The sequence below is a fragment of the Eurypyga helias genome, unplaced genomic scaffold, assembly GCF_000690775.1.
Source record: "Eurypyga helias isolate BGI_N326 unplaced genomic scaffold, ASM69077v1 scaffold17166, whole genome shotgun sequence".
NCBI classification, from domain to species: Eukaryota; Metazoa; Chordata; class Aves; order Eurypygiformes; family Eurypygidae; genus Eurypyga; species Eurypyga helias.
Window position 1 is genome coordinate 67114 of NW_010258916.1, and position 21520 is coordinate 88633.

General features: G+C 39.5%; 1 protein-coding gene across 1 annotated transcript in view; it reads left to right on the plus strand.

Moving 5' to 3' along the window:
* The window catches only part of MTA3 (metastasis associated 1 family, member 3), a gene marked incomplete at its 3' end in the record, with an annotated part of 96309 nt that overhangs the window by 49728 nt on the left and 25061 nt on the right, over positions 1–21520 (plus strand). The window contains exons 9-13 of the mRNA XM_010154531.1: positions 4491–4549; positions 7803–7927; positions 8964–9115; positions 9606–9828; positions 18134–18220. Coding sequence (XP_010152833.1) covers positions 4491–4549; positions 7803–7927; positions 8964–9115; positions 9606–9828; positions 18134–18220 — 646 coding nt within the window. The remainder of the gene's footprint in view (positions 1–4490; positions 4550–7802; positions 7928–8963; positions 9116–9605; positions 9829–18133; positions 18221–21520) is intronic.

Here is a 21520-nt window from a genome sequence, read left to right on the forward strand (position 1 = left end):
ATGGTTTAGGCTGTGAAGCTGTGCATGGAACTGAAGGAAATGGAATATACGATGTGTTAAATGTTGAATTGTTTGGGTTACTCTGGAGCAGAAACATAATCTTATATTGTGTACCTACACAGGATTATTTTAAGCAGGTTTAGGAAAAATTTCAGTGTTAGTGCTTTTTATATATTGTACTATATATATATTTACTACTTGATTTAGATATACAGAATATTTCAAAATACTCCACTGTAATTTAAGATTTAACATCCCAAGTCTGTAGCTGCTTTATGTGCTGCGTAATTAGTGGTGATGTATGTATAGTGTGTTGGAAATAAATAAATCTTATGCTGTAATGATTACAGCTGTCTTGTTAGATGGATCTTTGGAATTGTTGCTGCCTTTATTACAGTATGTCAGACGGATGATTGCTTCAGGTTGTTTTGGTTTACTTGGAACTGTTTCTACATCACCTTGTTAGCGTATGGAAAGCAAGAAAAGTGTCTTTTACCACATGGTCGAGTCTTAGACTATCGCTAGGACCTTTTAGTTCTTCAGATAATACAAAGAGAAAATAGTATGTTTTGCTGGGGTTGTCTCCATTCATTTTACTTTTAACTTTTTTTTTTGTGCTGTTAACCTTCATCCTAGAAAGGTGTTGCCAGCAGAGATTTGCTGTGCTGTTTGTCAGCTCTTAAGGACTGGGCAAGGGATGATGTTGAAGAATCAGATATAAACATTTTATTGATGCCGAGAGCCATGGAGTAAGGATAAATTGAATTGCAAATTGACTTTTGTCAGCACTCTTGGGTTGCTCAGAGACCGATCTTGTTTCCTGTGAAATTTTTCTGAAATACTTGCTCTGGAGTGCTTGGTGTAGGACTGAGAGTCCCTCTCTGAAGTTCTGTAGGGCTTCATTACGTTGCTGCAGTGATCAAGGTGTATGATGGTGTGTTCAGTTTGTGTATCCTTTGCAGGATTAGGTTTTTTTAGCCTCACACATAAGAAAAACACATAGGCTTTATGGTTATCTACAACTTGAATGCTGTTATGAATGCCTGTGTTCTACGTGTAACTGAGTAAATGTAGAGCATCCTAACTCGGAATATGGCCGTACACCACGGGATTTAATGCTTTAGATGTGTCCTTTCAAGGTCATGCATGATCACCAGTAACAAAAACAGTGTAGGCCGCATACCTGATTTCTGTCCTGGTGAGAGATCAGAACTTCATCCTGCCCTTGTTTAGTTTGTTATGGAATGGTAAAAATAATACAGTTCAGTAAAAATGATGTCTCTAAGGTTTTTTCCCCCACCAGAAGAAGCTGTGATAATTGAATGCATTTCAGGGAGAAAATATGTTCAGTTAGAAAGTGGCAATTTCAGAGTCATCCTTCTCTAAATATCATGCTTGAGGAGCAGGGCATCTTGGGGGAACAGGAAAACAAGAAGGTTGACGTACTTGAATCTTATGCGTAAAATACAGTTTCCGAATTCTAGATCTGTGTGATTTAATATGCAAATTTGCTCTTTAATTATCTTCATTTCTGTCTGTCAATTGGCTGCGTTGTGTCAGGCCTAAGAAAGGTTTCCTTGTCATAACTGCTACTAAATGTTATTCGTGCTCGGCAGCTGAAGGTGGTGATTTAATGGCAGTGGAGATAGTGCTGCCACCTTGCCTCCAGAGCATGTTCCCTTCAGTCTCAAGGTGAAGGGAAATAGATATGTTAAAGTTCTCAGTCTGTGCTGGACCTGTCTAGCAAAACTAATTCAAGCCCTCAGTAATCGTTCTTGGTGGGACAGCACTTCTCCTGAGCACGACATTATGTAGTGTTTGAGGAAGGACAGGTGACTCATGCCACAGGATGAAATGTGTTCTTGTTATCTGTGGTGGTGTTAAAAAATGTGATTCAGTGCAAAAAGACTTTTACTGAGGCTTTGCAATAGGAAAGGAGAGAAGATAGGTAAGGATAACTAAATTATAGTAGTACAACAATATATTGTGTTTCCCTCTCATTTATTTGTTTCCACTGCTGAAAACAGTACTAATGTAGGGAAAAAATTGTCAGTTGATGTACATAACAAAAGTTCTTAAAAAGAAATAGCATTGTTTCAAGGGCAGTTGATTAAAACTAGTAGAGCCCTAGGTAAAATGCTAGGTTAGTGTAGCTTGACCTTCCCTGCAGTGCAGTCAGGAAGACTTATTTGAATGACTTACACCGTTTAAGGTTAGATGTGAATTTTTATTCGGGAAAAGTCTCAGCTCTCTCTGTTACATTGCTCCAGTGTTTTATTGCCCTCATTGTTACAACCCTGTGCTTTGTTTCTTGTCTGAATATTTTCAGTTTCAACTTCCAGCCTTTACAGTTTGCATCCTCTAAATTTCAGGAGACAGAGGTTTCGTCTCAGAAATAGCAGCTCTTTGCTGATAGTTGTGTGTCTACATCCTTTCTTCTCTCTTGGTACTTAAAAGTTGATGGGTCAGTGTGAGTTCAGGTTGTGATGTTTTCTGTTGCTTTTAATGAGCAATGTTAACTAGTTTTAATGCACAAAAATACAGCTTGTATTGAAATGGCATTGTGTGATTATTTTGCAGAAGGCAGCATGTGTTTCACTTTAGTAAATAAAGTGAACGCTACAATTGCATTCCTTACAGCCCCCATGCCAGTATTAAAAATATGCTAATATTTAATTAATGTGTATAGTCACTTCTCACTGACGCTGCCATCGGGGCTTAATACAACTTCCTACAAATGCTTTTACGTTTTGACAGTGCTTCAAGGCTTCTTTCCTCATTCCTTTCCCTTTATTGTGTTTTTCTCTTTTCCTCCGATGACGTTGCACAGTGTGCAGTGAGATTTATCCGTTCTTTCTGTGGAATGGGACCAGGTTGTTATGAACCTCCGTGGGACGCGTGTTACTTGCTGATCGGCTGTCTCATGTGTTTTTTCAGTTTGAAAACAAGATATGGATTGTTGGGTATTTTATGGAAAGGAAAAAGAGACAGTTGCCAAGCCTGGTGCTGGGGAAAGACTGTAACTGCACTAGGTGGAAGTCACTTCTGTAGGGCCGAACGCTACTCGGCACGTGTGAACAGCAAAAAACTGTTATTAAGAAAAAGTGAATCTTGGAAATAAGTGGAAGAGGGCTCTCATATTGCATGGGAATTAATTTGTGGTGTCATGGACTGCTTAGGAGTCTATTTGCCATACGTTGCTCCTCAAAGACACAGGTTTTATAAATAAGGGATGGCAGATGGCAGCTTTCTGAAATGGAGAAGAGCAGTGGCTTAGGGGAGGAGGCTGACTCGGGCTGCTCGACCACTAAAGCCGATTAGCCCTGCAACTCACCTCCGGGCTCAGACAAGAGACTCTCAGAGCAGTCTGTTGATAATACTTTTCTCAAGGTGGGAAATACCTTCCTGAACTCTGAGCCTTGCAAAGATAGGATATCAGAAAATAGGAGTACAGAAGAGAAGAGAATTGGCTGTTGTAGGAGAAATGGTCGACTCAGTTTTAAACACTTGATAAAGAAAGGGAGAATCTTGAGAGGCAAGGAGGTAGTGTTGGTTTATTATTGCTGGATATTGGTGTTCCTGGACGCTTTTTTTTTTTAATTTCTCTGTGAATAAAAGTGACTTTGTTCCAACTCCTTCCCCCATGCATCCCCCAGCCCCTCTTTTTTCTTTTTTTCCAAGTGAACAGAATTAATGTCTTGAGGACAGGAAGAACAGGGAAATAATATTTTTTCTTCTTCCTTTCTTACATACAGACAAAAAATTTGGATAACCAGCAGAATCTTCTTTCTGGTGCCATTGCTGAAAAATACTGTTGGTCTCCTTACTTGTCTGATATATGGCAATAACTAAAACTTCTCAAAATTGTAGAAGTTTGTATTACTACCTTGAGTGCAACATGCTTTGAGTTTGCTGCAAGTATGAATAAAGTAATAGTTTGTTATTAGTAGCCAATAGCAGTGTAGCTGGCCTGCTACCGCTGTGTTCCTGAGCTATGGTTTTAATGGCACTTAACAGAAGTAGATGTTTCGTTATTTCTAATCATCAGTGGACTTTACTGTTCCCCTTCCTTACGCTACTTCTGCTCGCCCGGGGCTTGGCAGAGCACACAAGCACTACTGAGTTACATGACTGAGCTCATCGTGTGCAGTTTCATTCATTTATTTACTACTTAATCTGCAGTGAGGGTTAGCCACAACATCGTATGTAGATGTAATTTATGTAAGTTGTAATTGGCGTTTTACAGTTATGTTGTCATAAGTGAGGCCTGTGAGTTCTACTGGGGAGGACAGTGTACTGTAATTTCAAACTAATAGTAAAAATGGAGAACTTGTTTTTCATGGTTTTCATCTTGTCGATTTCTACGCTTGTTTTGGAGGCTCTTGTGGAGTCACAAAATAGAAATAATTTACAGATGGATTGTGTGCAGTTTTATGAAATCTCATACTTCAGTATAATAAAATATTTTAATGTGTTAATTTTTCAACTAGAAACGTCTGAAAGCGGCTGAAGCAGAAAGTAAATTGAAACAAGTATACATCCCCACCTAGTGAGTATAACAATAAAGTCTTTTTTTTTGAATAATGTACACGTAAAACTGAAACAGTAACATGCTTGATATTTTCTTTGTTGAATTTTTAATAGTTGCTTTTTAAATATTTGTTAGATACAAACAGAATATAGAGAGATATAGACAGAAAACACCACAAACTCTTGTCATAAGTGAAACCTTAGTTCTTCCCTGACCCCATTGTCTTTGACCTGCACACTGCCTGTTCTGGAATGGTGAGAAGTTTTCCAAAAGGTGATCAAGTGCTGTGTGGACTGCTCACGTGCAAGAAGGTCCTTAGCATTTAGGAATCAGTTTTTCCAGAATAATCGCTTCGGAATATCTGTAGCACAACACTTCATATTTGTGTAAATTTAATACACCAAAAGAAAAGCAGCTGTTAACGTAGTTACTTAAAATAAAGTCAGGTACTTTCCCATTGCATTTTTATCTTGCTGATACAGTCTGTTCTTTAGCTAGAGACAAGAGATGTTCTGGTTGTCAATTAAAGGTAGCCCAAAATATTTTATCTTTGAACAAGCCTTATTAATGAAATTTGTTTTCTTATGAGGGTGTGGGATTTAAGATTTAAACTTGATGTTATATCTGCTCTTGTTAACGTGTAGTTTACAGGAACAAGATATAATCTGTCTCCTTCGTGTTTATAATTTCCTCAAGGTTATGAAAAGAGGAAGGATTACAGATGACATGTTTTTAAGCTTTCTGTGGGTATATTCAGTTCACATGTATGTGAATTTCCCATTGTTATGAGTGTTTGTATAATGGAAGACTAGAATAGCAAATGAAGTACTTTGAAAATCCACGTTTGTCTTTTTGATGACTTGTAGAAATGGCATATAATAGACCTTCATTTCCATATTTCATACAGACTTTTCTCTCTTAAACAGATTTAGTAATATAAACAGCAGACTGTTAAATTCAGTCTCTTAATCTCATCTCCCTCAAAAAATGGGAGTTTTGAAGCTCAAGTCTGTAATAAATGATGCCTTTTAAAAAAAGCTGAAAACTGTAGTATGAGCGTTCCCTAAAACTCTCAGGGAAGTGGCTGCTTTAGGAAAACTCTTAAGATGCTCAGTCTTCACATAATGGTTTTTCAGTTTAATTTTCTTGGTCCATGTGGACAAATCAGGACTTTTGCCAATATGTTCACAGTAGGGACTAGTTGTATTGGACAACAAAGCCTGTTTTGAACTGTAGGATTTTTGCAGTTTTTACCTTTCTTAGTGTCTGTCTCTTGCATCCGTGTCAAGACAAAATCCATAACCAATGATGAACGTGGAATGGTGAGAAATAGGACTTCTCAAGTATTTAACTGTGCGGTGTGGGGGGACTCGTGGGCAAATGGATTGCTAATGCTGTTTCAAGACTGATTTATTGTGTTTGAAATCTGAGTAGAATTGATTCTCGTAGCTGTGTACCTTTTTGAACTTGATCAAAAGATATTTCATGTAAAAGCAAGGTTCTGTCCTCAATACCAGAGAATCCCTTTCAGTTCATGGCTTCTGTGGAAGGGTAACTAAGCAACAGATTATAACATGGGAGACTTAATCGATCGTCTCTCGATCCCTTCTCTTGTACCTTGAGCCCAAGGTACTCGATAAAGTGTGGAAGCTGTAGAAGTGTCTCTCACTGGATGTAGTGGAAAAGCAGAAGGCAGGAAACAAACTTACTGGCATTTGGAGTAGAGAGTTGATACAGCAAAGGTTTCTTCAATTACTCATTTTAACTAATCTGGAATATATTTTACAGAACTGTTGTGGTGTAGCCCCGGCCCACAACTAACTACCACGCAGCTGCTCACTCACCTCCCCTCCTCCAGTGGTGGAGGAGAATCAGAGGAAAAGACAAGGAAACTCATGGACAATTTAGTGATTGAATATAAATGAATAAAATAGTGACACTGATAATACTAACAATACTACTAATAATATGGCATGAAAATACTACTGCTAATAATAATATGTAATGAAAATAATGGAAAATAAAACAAATTATAAAACTGCTAATCACCCACTGACTGATACCCAGCCAGGTCCCGAGCAGCAAGAGTCAGAGAGCCTGAGAGGGAGGGATCTCGCCAGAGTCAGTGAGCCCCACGAACCAGAATGTGACTGGGAAAGCCAACTGACAAGCAGTGCCCCCAGCTTACATACTGAACATGACATTTTATGACATGAGATACCCCTTTGGTCAGTTTGGGTCAGCTGTCAGGACTGTGTCCCCTCCCAGCCACCTGTAGCAAGAAAGTTGGAAACACAGGGGCAGTATCAGAAGTTAAAAAAGTCCTTGAATTAGTGCAAACACTCCTTAGCACCAGCTCAAACCTCCAGTGTTATCAGTGCAAATCCAAAACACGGCCTTGTACCAGCCACTGTGAAGAAAATTAACTGTGTCTTGACTAAAACCAGCACGGCAACCTAAAGGAACGAATCATTTTAGGGGGCAGTGTATTCTGCTTTGCATTGTATTGAAGGTATGGTTGGTCAAAGCAGTAATTAACACCCACAAAACTGGTGCCATGGAAATACTGTACCTAACCTAGTGAGGAGTGTATTAATTAATCAATCTCTGAACTGGCTTGTAAAGCCCTACTTACTCAAGTATTAGTAGGTAAAATAATCACAATAATCATACGATAATAAACCAAAAAAAATATCTTAAACCAGTTCTTCAGCCTTCTAGGAGAGAAGGTTTGGGACAGAACCCAGACAGACTGGACTGACATACGGGTGAGCTTTGCCAGGGTTACAGGACACTCGCGTTTAGTGCAGTTGGGAAGGTGCGTGCTCCTACTTGACAGCAGACTCTCTTCTAGGTTGGACAGCCTTGTAGTGTTATATGCAGTGTTGCTCATATGTCTTCTTACACTTCACCCAAAGCCAGGCTCACCTTGTAAAGCCTTATCTGTTGACTGGAACCCTATTCTTGTAGCCTGTGCCGTTTCAGGCTTTTGTTAATGCTTGTCCCTGAGACCTGGTCTTTTACTAGCTTGCCAAGTGGCTTAGACCTTGTGAGAGCATTTAACAAATATAGGTAATTTGAGTATCAAAGCAGCTCTGTGCATAGCAAGTCTCCCAGTGCTAAAAATACTAGAGGAGTATATAAAATTAGGCTTGTTGTTTAGAGCAGGTTTGCCAGATTTTGTCACCACACATCAGAATTCCAGAATTAAATTGTTTTTATGTTGATTAACCATTTAGTAAAATGACTTTTTTTGTTGTTCTATTTAAAGCAATAAACCAAATCCCAATCAAATATCCAGCAACAATGGGAAACCTGCTGCAGTCAACGGAGCAATGGGAGCCTCTTACCAGGCACAGCCCACAGTAATAGGTCGGGCTTGTGAAAGCTGCTACAGTAAGTACATTTACGGTGGTTTTTTAATACTTCATTAGTTTGGGCTAATCCTAATATACATTGTTTTTTAGAAAGGAATGTACGTACTTTTGTTTGTACACTACAGAGGATAATTTTCAATGACTGGTGGGGCAGAAATACTGTTTTAAGTTGGAGTTGCATTCAATATATCGATTTAACATCACTCCCCTCTGTTGGGGAGCGGGTGGAGGATGTGTTGGTTTTTTCTTAGTATTTTCTGTGTTTCTGGTGGTCCTTGTTGGACTTGAAATAGCAGCCTTCAACATAGGTTATATGAGAGCATGTATAATAAAATCCAGACATGGAAAGAATTGGAAAGGCCTGCCATATGAGCGTTCTTCACTTATCATTGGTATGGCTATCTGTCTCTTAAACACCAATTAAATTAAAACCATATTTGTGTGCAGAAAATTCCAGTTACATACTTTGTTGTTTTTTTTAAAATAGTTTTCTTGTGAAAAATTACAAAAAGAAAAAAGATTAAATTAGTGTTTCCTGCTAAGTCTCCACATGCACAAGATAAAGGTACATATGCATCTTCAAGATCAATAGGAGATGTTATTGCCTTTTTCTTATATGGATCTTGATTTTGTGTAAGTGTGCACTTTGCATGACTGGAGCAAAAACCCCAGATCTTAAGTAATTCTGATAAGTAACAATGAGAGTAATAAGCCTGTCTTCCAGACTAGGATTAGAAATAGTAGAGGATTTAGAGAGTGGTTTGGGGTGGGTTTTTTTGAGGTAGTACCCTGGAACAAAATATCTTCTTGGGAATACAAAGTTCCTGTTTTGAAATTAAATAGCGAAGCATTTTTGAAATTTTCATTTGGAGTTGACTTCTGGGTTGCTCTTAGGAAAACTACATCAACTATAAAGTCAAGTTGTTATTTTCTCCATGTCAAATTATTAAATATTTGTCCCTATTATGCTCTTATAATATCTTTTAATAGCATTTGGATTTAATACATTGAATGTAGCATGCACCAGTTTACCTGTGCTGTTTTCTCCTTCTTAGCTCCACAGTCTCACCAGTGGTATTCTTGGGGTCCTCCTAACATGCAGTGTAGATTGTGTGCATCTTGCTGGATTTATTGGAAGAAATATGGTGGCCTGAAAATGCCCACACAGACAGATGAAGATAAACTGTCTTCCAGCCAACCTACAGAGGTAGGACTGTGTTGATAAACTTACCTAAAACAAAATGCGGTGCTTTTACAAGACTGCTGTGATGTGAATATTTATGCGTGTGTTCAACTTTGATATCGCACAACACAATTTAGTCATCCTTTTCCTGTCTGAAGTAGAGCTGAACGGTGTACAGGTCCTGCCGTGTCTTTATTTGACTATGTCTTAAGTAAAGAGGCATCTTCTTCATGCATTTTTGGTGGACAAATGTAATCTTGTCAATTAAAGGATGTGTTACCTATAAAATGTTAATATGACTATACAGTGTCTGATTTAGAATGCTATTATATAGCCACTCACAGTAGTTCTTCACTCTGTGTTCTACAGCTTCATGCATAGGTCTCATTTTTGTCTATAGTGATTATACGTAGTATTTGATTAGCCTTGTGAATTTTACCCAAATTGTGGATTTTTTTTTTTAATGCTGTAATTCACATGTATGTGTTATGACTATTTGTTTGATATTTTGTAGGAATCCCATGTTAGAACTCATATGTCCCGGCAGGCCACTCAGGGAACTCCAGTTCGTAACACTGGGAGCCCAAAGTCAGCGGTGAAAACACGTCAAGCTTTCTTTCTCCACACAACGTGTTGGACAAAACTGGCCCGTCAGGTCTGCAAAAATACCCTCCGGCTGCGGCAGGCAGCAAGACGTCCCTTTGTCCCTATTAACTGTGCTGCCATTAAGGCAGAATGTAAGATGTTTTTTTAATTCTTAGTTCTGTGTGCTGTGCTTCCCACCCATTTCTGTCTTTTAATTTTATTTTCTTTTTTCAATAAACATTTCTTGTCTATACACTTTTGCTTTTCATTTTTTTCATTTGTCCCGCATATCACCAACACGTTGGATAAAGTCGGGCTGCCTTGAACAGGTTCCAGGCTGGGGAAACATTTCAAATTAATTAAAAAGAGGATGACTGTTACTGCATTCACTTACAAATAATTGCCATTAAAAAAAAATTGGGAGCAGGGAGGGGAGATCAGTGCTGTGACATAAAACCCGTACTTCCTACTAGGCAGTGTGAAAGAAGTTTGCTTTTATATTGCTCACTAATTCGCTGAGCAGAAAGCATAGATCTGTACATGTTCTACTTTTTCCTCAGTGGGGTTGGTCAAGGAATAAGGAGCCGAGGATGCGTAAGAATTTAAATCTGGCCTTCTAATATAGCCCTTTGTTATTGTGATGAGATGGTGGTGATAGCCATGTTTATTATTACATCATAGTTGCATCTTTTTTTTTGTCCCAGTTTTAAATAAAATTCTGTATTATACTTGTTCTTTTTATATCCAAAATAGAAAGAACTGATAAACTCACTGTTAGTATTACTAAAGGTTATGAGTTGTAGGTAGCAACAGTATCCGCACTGAGCGCGCTGTTATACTGCTCACACTGTTTGGTTACAGTTGTTTCATGGTCTTCCGTAGGTGCAGTTCTTGGAGCAGACACTTGGTATTCCAAAATGAGCTGTGCTGGCTCATCATACTGCTAATTGTATTAGAATTTAAGAGATCTTTTTTGAATATCAGATGCTGGTTTTATAGCTTTGTTTACTAGATTAACACTAAATGTTTTCCCAGTGTATTTAAGTGGGATGCTGATGATGTCATTGTTGATTGTAAGAAATTTACTCCGTGAAGGCTCAAAATCTGGTTTTGAGTAATTATTTTCCCCTTGCGTACTTTAACACCAGCCATTCTTCGCATGCAAACTCTTCGCTTACTTCTGCAATCATCCACAACTTGGTGAATATTTCTATTCATTACCCTTGCCTTATTTAGTTGTTATGCTGTATATTTTCTTTCTGCTGTCAAAGCTGTGCAAGTCAGGAGCATCTTTCAGATTTAAGAAACTGTCCACTGTGTGAATAATATGGGTTGCATTTTATGGAATTGTGTCTAAGGCTGGACTAGGATTATGTATTTAATCCTTAATGCTGATAGGTATTTTCTGAGACTAAATAATTATACCTTTTAATATGCATAATTGGCACTGATTTCTGCTGAATCATGGAGGAAAACTAATTTTAGCAGTTCAGTTGAACTCTGAATCTTTTTGTCGATGTCCCTATTTTTCTCACTCGCTGGAGTAATTCAGTTTGAAAGAAGATGAGGCTTTTGTTTCAGGAAGAGGGAAAAAATAGGAGGAAAAAAGTTTCATCCAGCTGTTATCATACTCGAGCAAGTGTACACATACTACAACTTTAAAACAAAGGAGTGAAGAGCTGAGTGTTTCAGCAAGAACTAGTCATTCTTGTATCAGTCTGGCCATGCTGTGAGTGCTTCCCCTTTGTTCCTTTGAAAGAAAAAGTGACAGGTCAGATTAACATCAAGAGCAGAAAGATTTCCCCCCCCCCGTAGTCTGTCTTTCATTATTTTTTTTGTCTAAAGAAATTTTGGACCTTGCAATTTTGTCTTTATAAATGCTGATGCTTCCTGATTAGATGTAACATAGATTGGGGGGGTGGTGTGTGTGTGTGAAGTGGGAGTTATTAATCCTTTTTTGGATACAACATTCAAATTATCTTGTAGTAGTGGAAACCAGCTTACACCTCAATTAATTCAACTTATGTTTCTTTCTGTGGACATACCCTCATACATACCCACACATATATTCAGTTTCTGGCAGTATTTCTCTCTTTGGAATCCTACAGTGCTCTTACCTGCATTGTCTTTGTCATATTCTTACTCTAGTAAAGCCTAGTAAATAAATTAAAAAATTGTTTTCTAGTTTTGTTCCTGTAGTTGTGTCTGGTGACCTGTGTTCAGTGCACTCTGTAGATTTTAATGCTATAACTCAGTAGGCGCTCTCTCCCTGAGAATGCCTTGAATCCTTTCCTAAGGACAGCTCGATGCAAGTAATATTTTAATTTTTTTATTTTAGATGACATTTAATCAGCAGTAATGTCTGTCGGTGTTACAGAAGTTACAACTGTGCTTAGACAATAACTGTCCAGAGTGGCAGGGGTCTTAAGGCATGAGATGGTTAGGAAATCCAAGAGCTGATTTGGAATTTGTTTTCCCTGTTGGTGTGCTGAAACTTGAATCTAATCAGACACCTGACTGCCTGTGCCAAACTGGTGCTTGAGAATGCCACTGCGCTTCACGACTGAATTGCAGCAGGCACCGTACTCGCACTGGGAAACCTTTAACATCCAAAGGCAGGAGGATGGTAGGGCACATACCTAGCACCATACCAGATTTTATGTCGTCTTAGTCGTATGCAGTTTGTTAAGTGCCAGGTTGTAAATGTCACTAATTCCCGGTTCTGAGAAAGAAAGGCTGAGCAAGACAGAGCTTGCTCATAAGGTAAACTGGTTTTTGCATTCCACCTGAACCCATCTGCAGATGATTCTTTTGTCCTGGAGGAGCATGGAATCCTCTGAGAATGCTGACCTTGGGCCCAGCCATGGGTGAACGCAGATTTCAGACAGAGCATTTTTATTATTGTAATTCCACCCACATCATCTCCCTCGGCCCATTACCTCCACTGGCAGAATACAAGGTCCTATTTGATGTTCCTTATTCCTTCAGTTAGTGCAGAGAAATAGATTTTTCTCATTAATGAACCGTATAGCATGGCCCCAGCTCAGGTACCAGCAGGAGGTGGTGGAGATGCATTTACATCCCAGTTCAGTCTAGGGATGGTCACCAGGAGGTTGAGAAGGCATGGCATCTCCTGCTAGGAGCACAGCACCTCATGGAAATCTCCCGCTTTGTTTTGTCCGAGGATAATGGACTCGGTGTAGTTGTTGACAATGAACTTGTGTGAGGGATTTTGAGGAATTATTAGAATTGGTGCACTGTTTCATTAAGAGGAAATTCCCACGCTCTAAATTAGGCAGAACAGCTTATTAGTTTGAATATATTGCACGTTTTTTAGATAGTTAAGCAAAACTAACCGGTCTAAGGAAGGTCTCTTAATTAGTGGAAACCAAAGTGGGCATTCCTCTCCAGACAGCCACTGACAGGACTGGATCTCTTACCAGCTTGCAAGCATGTTGATACGTGCGTGGTAGTGAGCCTTATGTCTGTGATCTGTATTACGTCAGCACGGGAAGATTTTTGAGGGATATTTTTTTTTTTCCCCCCACTTGCTCAGATACAGTTTTATCAATATAACTACATGTATTAATTATAGTAATTTGGATTTGGGTAACTACACTCCATCTATGTAGACGTGACTGTCAAAATGTTTTCAGTGGATGGTATATATTATCTGTATAGTTACTTGGAAATGGGCATACTGTTCATGGTCAAAACTTAACATGCCTTTAAATCTGCGGATTTAATAGCAAGTTGGGTGCACAGTACTTCCTTGTTACAATCTGGCTTGAGAAAACGAAGACAAGTGAAAATTAAGTCGGATGTGCAAAATGTTACTGCACACAGCCTGTGTGTTTTACTGACACAAAACTGCCCATTCATCTGAAGTGAGTAATGTTTCTAGGTATTGGTTCACAATATTTTACATCCTTGATTTTGATAGCTATGGAAGATACTTTGGCTGCATCTGGGATGAGAATAATTTTTCTACTGTTATCTTTGAGTACAATTTGTGCCAGAGTTTAGTAGCCAGTAACGTAATTAAAATAACATGCTACTTTTTTTTCCCCTAAGCTTCTCAGAAGAATACAGTTCAGGGAATACGTAGAACACAGTACATTCATTATATAATGTCAGTTTTGATAGAGATATGATGGAATGTCAAAGAGAAATAGCTCCCCAATGAGAGTGTCTAAGCTTGAGAGACCTACAAATCTAGTTTAAAAAAGGAAATTATTAAAAAAAAACTTTCAATCTAAAAGAGCAAACCTCATTCACTATCATCTCCGTAGCATTCCTGATTTCATTGACATCTGTATTACCCACAACAGTCATCACTTTTCTAGGTTAAGAACTTGGCCTGTTTAAAACCTCTTAAAAGAATCCATTCCACACATGTTTGTAATGTTGTTCCCTGGAGTTTTTCTAAATGTACTGTATCCTCCTTAGGCTTGTGATGCCCCAAATTACATGCACTTCAAGATAAAGCTTCCCCATCATTTTAAATGCTCACATGTTTTCTGTTTTCCTATCATCATAATTTCTAATATTCTGATGTTAATTTTCTTTCATGTAACCACTCTTTAGTATTGTCTAGATATTTTTAGAAAGCTTTTGAGACTGACTCCATGAATTCTCTTCTGCATGGTGGTGGTGTAGAACCCATCATTACATCTGTGTTATAGTCATTTCACCCCTTAAGGATTGATTTATGTTTATTGCTTGATGCTGCTGATAGCCTTTGCAATCAGTTTTAGCTTTGATTATGCTCAGTAATTTGTTATCAGGAAACTTTAACTCTCTAATCACCCTTTTTACTGACGTTTTATATGTTGAACAGTGCGGATCTTTGGGGGGTTGCACAGACAATGTTAATCAGGTGCTGTTCCCTGATTAAAACTTCCCTTTTGCCCTGTCTCTGGTGACAGTTTGTTAAAGGCTAATTGAAGTGCCAGGTTGGATGCCAGATCAGCTGCATGTGTGCATGTCATGGTTCCTTCAGAGGATCCTGGCAGACCTGTGGCACTTGGGAACGTCGCTTTACAAGTCATGTAGGTAAGGAAGGGATCCCTGGAGGTCTCTGATCCCACCCCTGCACAAAGCTCAGGTGCTCAGGGCCTTTTGTCCAGAGGAGGTTTGTCTGTCTCCATGGATGGAGACTCTGGCTTCTCTGGTCACCTGTTTGGGTGTTTGATGAACCTCGCAGTACATAATCTTTTCCTTACATCTGAGGAGAATTTCCCATCTCCCAGATTCTGTCTGTTACCAGACAGCAAGGGTATCTTGTCCTATCCTTACGTGCCTCCGAGAAGGTCTGGCTTGGTCTTTGTGCTGTGCCACGAAGTAGTTAAAGGTGGCTAGCAGGTCCCCTCTTGGCCTCCTTATTTCAAAGCTGACTAGACCCAGTTCCCTCAGACTCTCCATGTACATCCTATATCCAACCCCAAACCGGACCCTCTAATAGCCTGACTTCATCCAGTATGTCCCTATCCCATTTATGGTGGGGATCCCAGACCTCGATGCAGGATCTGGATGTGGGGTCATGAAGGCTGAGTAGAGGTGAAGGGCTGCCTCCCTCACCCTGCTGACTGCGCTGGGGCTACTACGGCCCAGCGTGCGGTCGTCCTTGTACTTGCAAGGTCACACCGCTGAATAATGTGAGCACATGAACCATGTTTTCCCTTTGCAAGGTCTTTGTTGGCTCCCTTGGTATTTCCCTGTTTAACTGCATGCCTCTATTAATAGTCCAGCCCTTTTGCCAGCCTGCAGACCTACTTACTGAAGAACATTACCACGTTTACCCTTTTTTTGTTCTCTTGAACCAAGACCAGTTTACGCATTAGTTAAACACCAGAGGTGTACGTGCTCAGCGGTTTCTGTTTGCGTGAATTCCACTCGCTCCTGGTAACTTGTTTTTATTCATTAACCAGTTTGCTTTGAAATATTTCTTACGGACACTTAGATGTGACACAGTTCTCACAATTTCCTCATAAAAGGGTTTGGCAAGTGAGCTTGTTTAAGTTCTGCAGTGAACACGGCTGCGAAGAGTTAATTCAGCTTTTCTGCAATGCCTTTACGTTTCTTCTGTGTTTTCTTCACACCTTGACCATCATCTATTCCTGCAGGCACCAGTACACTTTCTGCTTTTGATATATTTGAAAAAATGTACTATCAAAACGCTCCAAATCGCCTTTTTTTAAAAATATATATTTTTTAAATACATTTTTTATATCTCATAGCTTCCAATATTTCACTGATCTTACTAAGCTTTTTATTGTTCACATGAAAGCCCATATTTGATTTTGGAACTTTTTTTTTTTAAATTTTGTTTTTGACAACTTCCTACCTAAATTTTATTTAATGGTTTTACCCTGGAGAGTGATGCACAATCTCCCTTTGTGTTTTTCTGTATGTAGTGCATAAGGATCACACACTTTATTATATTATTCATGGGAGTACCATATTGTGGATTAAAGTTCGCTGCTGTTAAACACACTTAACTGTTTTAACCGATTGGCGTGCTTTGGAATACCTTTGGTGAACATGCTTTGCCTCAAGCATGGAAATTGTGCTCTCTCTGCAGTCTGTATTCTCCATCAGCGTATTAATATCTCACCATGATTCAGTGTCTCTTTTTACAGCGAAGACATGTAGATGGAAAATTTTCTTGCTAATTGCTTCTTAGGCGATGCTTTGCTGTTCCCAAAGTAGCTATAAAATACTCGCTGTATAGTCTGTGCTTACTTTACTGAGGGAGACAGTGGAGACGCATCATTCCGCTCTGTCACTTAAAATATTTCAAGTGTTGTGGAATATTAAAAGTATTTCAGGCACTAGGAATTTTTCACTCACTTTTTCACTGAGAACAGTATATTTTGTTATTAAGGGAAAATAATAAAGTGTTTTGTGTACTCAGTGTTAGGGCTCTGGAAACTTTTGGGCTTCCCAGATACCAGGTAGCATTGACGCTTCGCACACGTAAGAATTTCAAGTAATTTCTTCAGTGCGCTGAACTCAGTTGTGCATTGTCTGCTGCCTTAAAAACATCTGTGAACATACTGACATGCGTATTTCAGTCATTGCTGTTGTTTCATGGTCTACAGGTTTTTTGCACATAGCTAGACAGAATACATAAAGATTACAAATCTGGCGTTTCTTCACAAATACAAATTGTTTTGTATAATGTCTTATCCTCTTCATGTGCCTATGTACTCCATATCTTGCTGGCATGAAACAAACAGGAATGTTTTAGGAAAACAGAAGATGAAGGCAAAGTGAAAATTGCAGTTGGTATAATCCATTTAGAAGCTCTTGTAAAGCTTGTTAGAAAGCGCAGATCTGCCTGTGCATGTGTGAAACCTATAGGAAGAAAGGTGTATACGTAGGTGTGTGTATGTGGGAAGTAATTCCCTGTGAGGGAATTCTAGATCTACGCAATCAGTGGATGAATGCTGTTTTCTACAAAACAGAATTGTGTTCTACGGGTACTGGAAGCCTTAGAACGGGGATTACTTATGTGCTTTTGCAAGACAGATAACCCAGTCACTCTGAGTCATTAAAAAAAAAAATATATATATATAGTTCCAGTAGTTTTGGAACTATTTACTGAAACCTAGCATCTTGTGAATTTTGCCTTAGGTTGGTGGATTCCACTGCCTGAGCATGGATGTCTTCATAGTAACAAACACTTAGATGTTCGGGGCATTTACACAGATTTTCTGCTTGTGTATTTGCAGTGCCTTTTAAGTTGTGAGTTCATAGTTTTAGCATCAAATTAAGGTAGTTACTGAACTGCTTATTTTCAGTTATTTTGCAAGAAGTTCCTATCTGAGACTTTTGAGCTTTGTCGTTTGTGGTTACAATTGACCATTCAAAAGTTCACAGTAAAGGCTTTTGGGGGGTTGATTTGGTTGGGTTTTTTTTTAAGCTTCATCTTGCCAGGATAGCCCCTGCACTGTGTTTAACTTATTAAGAACTATACGAATCACCATACCATGTGAGTAGTCCATGACCAAAATCAGTAGTCCCAACTTTAAATCCTTCTTACCTCTGTATTACTCTGTTTAGGGCCAGAGAAGCCTGTAGAAAACAATGCAGGATTTCTTGTAAATGCTTTTCAATAGCCAGCGCTGCATTTATTTTAGTACTCATGTTTTTGTCTGTGTTTCATTTGCCTAGCTGACTGTCTCCAAAAAGACTTTGTAGGCAAAAAATGCAATAAAATTTGTATTGTAACTTACTCTAAAAAAAATTTAAAAAAATATTACTTGCATGAATGAGGACATGGCCTGCTTTTAAATATCTATCGGTGTTGTCAATGATGAAAAAACCAAGAAGAGTATGTGCTAAAAGGAAAAACAAAATTTGTGGTAAAAATGTAAGTCAGACTGGTTGGTGCATCCTAATTATATTTGTAATGGTAGAATATTTAAACGTTTCATTCTTTAAAATTCTCAGATGCAGATCGACATTGTGAAGTGGCTGGAAATCCTCTGAAGATCAAAAGCACCAGAAAACCACTGTCATGTATCATTGGGTATTTAGGTGGGTATGTGCCTCCAGAGGAAAAAATTAATCAAATGAGCATTCTGTATTTACTGATACTTAAAAACCCTATACGCATGGAATGAGAGATTTATGCTTGTAATAAAAAGAGTATTACAAAGTTAATGAATTGATGAAAGTTCTGGTCTACTATGGGCTGCAAAACTGGGTGACTGAACTTGCAGGATGTAGGCAGAAGGTTGCCTGATACTCCAGGTTTAAAGTGGTGGAATGAAATCTGATCTAATTTAGAATGTGAATAATATTCTGCCAGTCTAAATAAGTAAGCACTCAAAGGAGGGATGAGATACTCGGTATGCACAGTGCTCCTCTACTGTGTCCCTTGAATCCACTTGTAATATTCCCACATACTTGTAAGGAGCAGACTTCAGCCATGATGAGACACTGACCTCTTAATTTGATGACATCATTTTCAACATTGCAGTGAGATCTGTACTGAGATCGTAGCCAGATGGTCAAGTTACTCGCATAAGACAGTAGAAAAAAAATTCTTATGATTGTGATTCCTTATTTAAAAAATGAATGTAGTCGTCTTTGCTGGGAACCACCACTGACCATTGAATATTTACATTATCTCATGAGAGATGGGCTCCCCCAGAGGCTTTGCGTTAATCCTTAAATGAATATAGAAATCACTCCATTGATCAGAGCAGCAGTGACTAATTCTGCAGTGTTAATCCCATTCTACAGACGTAAAGCTGAAGGTAGAGCTCCTTCTAAGTGTTTTCTCTTTTTTTCAGTCAACAAGAAGTTGGTTTGTGCTAGAACACAGTAAACGGTAACAATCTCTTGACTTACTGAAATAGAAATCAGCTATTAACGTGGTCATAAGTGTTCTTCCAGAGCGTCAGATTTAACAAAATCCATATTTCAGAAAACTGGGTAGTGAAAAAGAGATGCCCACTTGCTGAATTTTGCTCCCTCCTGCCCTGGAGTTTAAGAAAAAGGGCCGTGATAATTTCCTGCAGGTGTCCCAGCCGCGTGCGTTCCGCATGTTGGCATTCGAGGGGATGAGGAGAGGACTTCTTTGGTTGGCGTGACGGAGCTGTGGTGGTGAGGGGGCAGGTCTGGCAGGAGACGGATGGTCCATCCCGCTGACCCCGTCTGGGTAGCTGAAAGAAGAAATGGCGGCATGTGCCATCTTGGAGGATACTGCATGTTTTTAGGGCCATGCTATTTAGTTGGGGGCTGGGGGGAGGGGGATGAACAGCATCAGACAGCATTATGTGCGCCTAGGGGAAGGTTTTGTAGGAAACTAACAGCACTAAAATAGAGCAGGTGTCTGTGGAGGCTGTTGGCATTGGACTGTGGGAAGTGATGTCGCTGCAGCTGAGGGTAAGTGATCGATGCTGCAGGGGTATGAAGTGTACCCAGTGCAGTTGTGGATGTGCATCTGAATCAGTGGTGTACAGATGGCTAGAAAACTGCATTTTTTTGCCATTTAGCTTGGTGGGGGGTTTTTTAGTTTATTTTGTGGTTGTTTTTCGCTTGTTTGGGGTGTTTGCTGCATGTTCCAGTGAAGAAGTAATGCTTGCCTTATTTTTCTCATAAAACTTAGCATCCTCTATCTTGTCATAGCTTATACAGTAGGCATTTATTTTCTTCTTACAATTCCTTCCATGCTATCATTCCCACAGACACTTACTGGAATACAGTTAACTCTCTCTCTCAGGGCACTATGTTTCTCAGCACTCCTGGTAAGGCAGAGAGGATTTTGGTGCCCTGCACATCCTGGGTCATCGCTTCCCTTTATCCCTGTTCCTTTTCTTGGCTGCCTGTTCCACAGGTGAGGTAGATAAAGCATTAAAAGCAGGCCCTGTCCTCTGGAGAGCTGGGGCTGTTCCCTTGTAACCTCTTCAGTCGTCACTGTGCTAACTAAACAAACGCCCTGGGCAGGTCCCCCGGCTGGTTAAACGTCCTGTATGACCTAGTTATGAGGAAACCAGGCTGATGTTTCCAGCTGGGATGCATGTTGGGGAGACAGAGGTGCAGCTGCTTAAGCACCTCTGGAATCCAGGATGCTATTCAAAAGACTTTAGGAGGAAACTTTGACTTTTCCTTGTTTGCTGTGGATTTTTTTTTGTACCCTAGTGACATTAGTGGAAGTAGAAGTTTTTAGAGTTGTTTCTGCTGCCTACTTGTTTGAGGCTCCATCCTGGTCCTGTGATAAAGGTTCCTAGTAGATTGTTCAAGTATTGTTTCTGTTTTATTTTTATTATCTGGCCAACTGGTTATTTGTTGTGTGGCTCCAGGGATAATTTGGATTATTTGGATGTTCTTGTTAGTTCCCAGAGTTAGCAGAAGGTACAGGTGCCTTGGAGGTTTTCAGTGAAGTACTAGGCAATAGGCCAAGGATAATAGCAGCAGGAACTAAAAGATTTCTAATTACTGTTATTCCATAATACACTAATATGATGACACAATATAATTCAGGCAAAACCTCTGAAATTCCTCATTACCTCTCTCAGGGGTGATGAAGCAGCTGGTTAGAAAATGCTGATGTAAAGCACGCAAAAACTGGAAGGAAGTCTGTATGTGGGGGATTTGCGTATGGTGTGAAGACCCCACAGGAAGAGTTCAGTCCATTGGGAAGTGGTCCTGGCTGGTTAATTAAGTTCCTTTCTAGAACTTAAAAGGGGACCTTGGTTTTGCTGCTTTCCTCTACCACAGAAAGAGAAAGGACAGTCTTTGTGGTAAACTAATGTAGGATTAGTGGCTGAAGAAAAGTCGAAGGAAGGAAATGCTTCCTTCAGCTGTGCACTCATCCTGAAAATATATAATTATTTCTCCTATACACTGTAGACAGGAGCAGTTTACAAATTCTTGTATGTTGGTCCAGCTGCTGGGATTATTGTGGATGCTTCCAGAGCACTCATTGGCAGATAGTATTTTAGTGGTGTTAGCCCTGAAAATTAATCATTTCCTTCAGAAAACTGGAAAAGATTGCCAAATGAGCATTTCAGAATCCAGATTCCAGTCATCTTCAGCAAACTGTGCAAACCTTTCCTTTTCAGGTGAAAGTTTTGCTTTAGCCATCGGTTGTGTTCACAGCATCGCGCACACCTCTGTCCCCATTTTAGTAAAAACACAAAATAGATGCTGCTTCTCAACAGCATGAGAAATGGGCAGTGCCCTGAAATCTGCTGGGAGCTTGCTGTCCCTTAACTCTTGCGTGTGGAAAGCAGGCGAGTACTGCAGCGAAGGGCAGTCAGAAGCTCTCACCTCAGTCAGTGGTGAGGAGATGGATGACGTCGAACTGGCCTTCTCGCACACGCACCC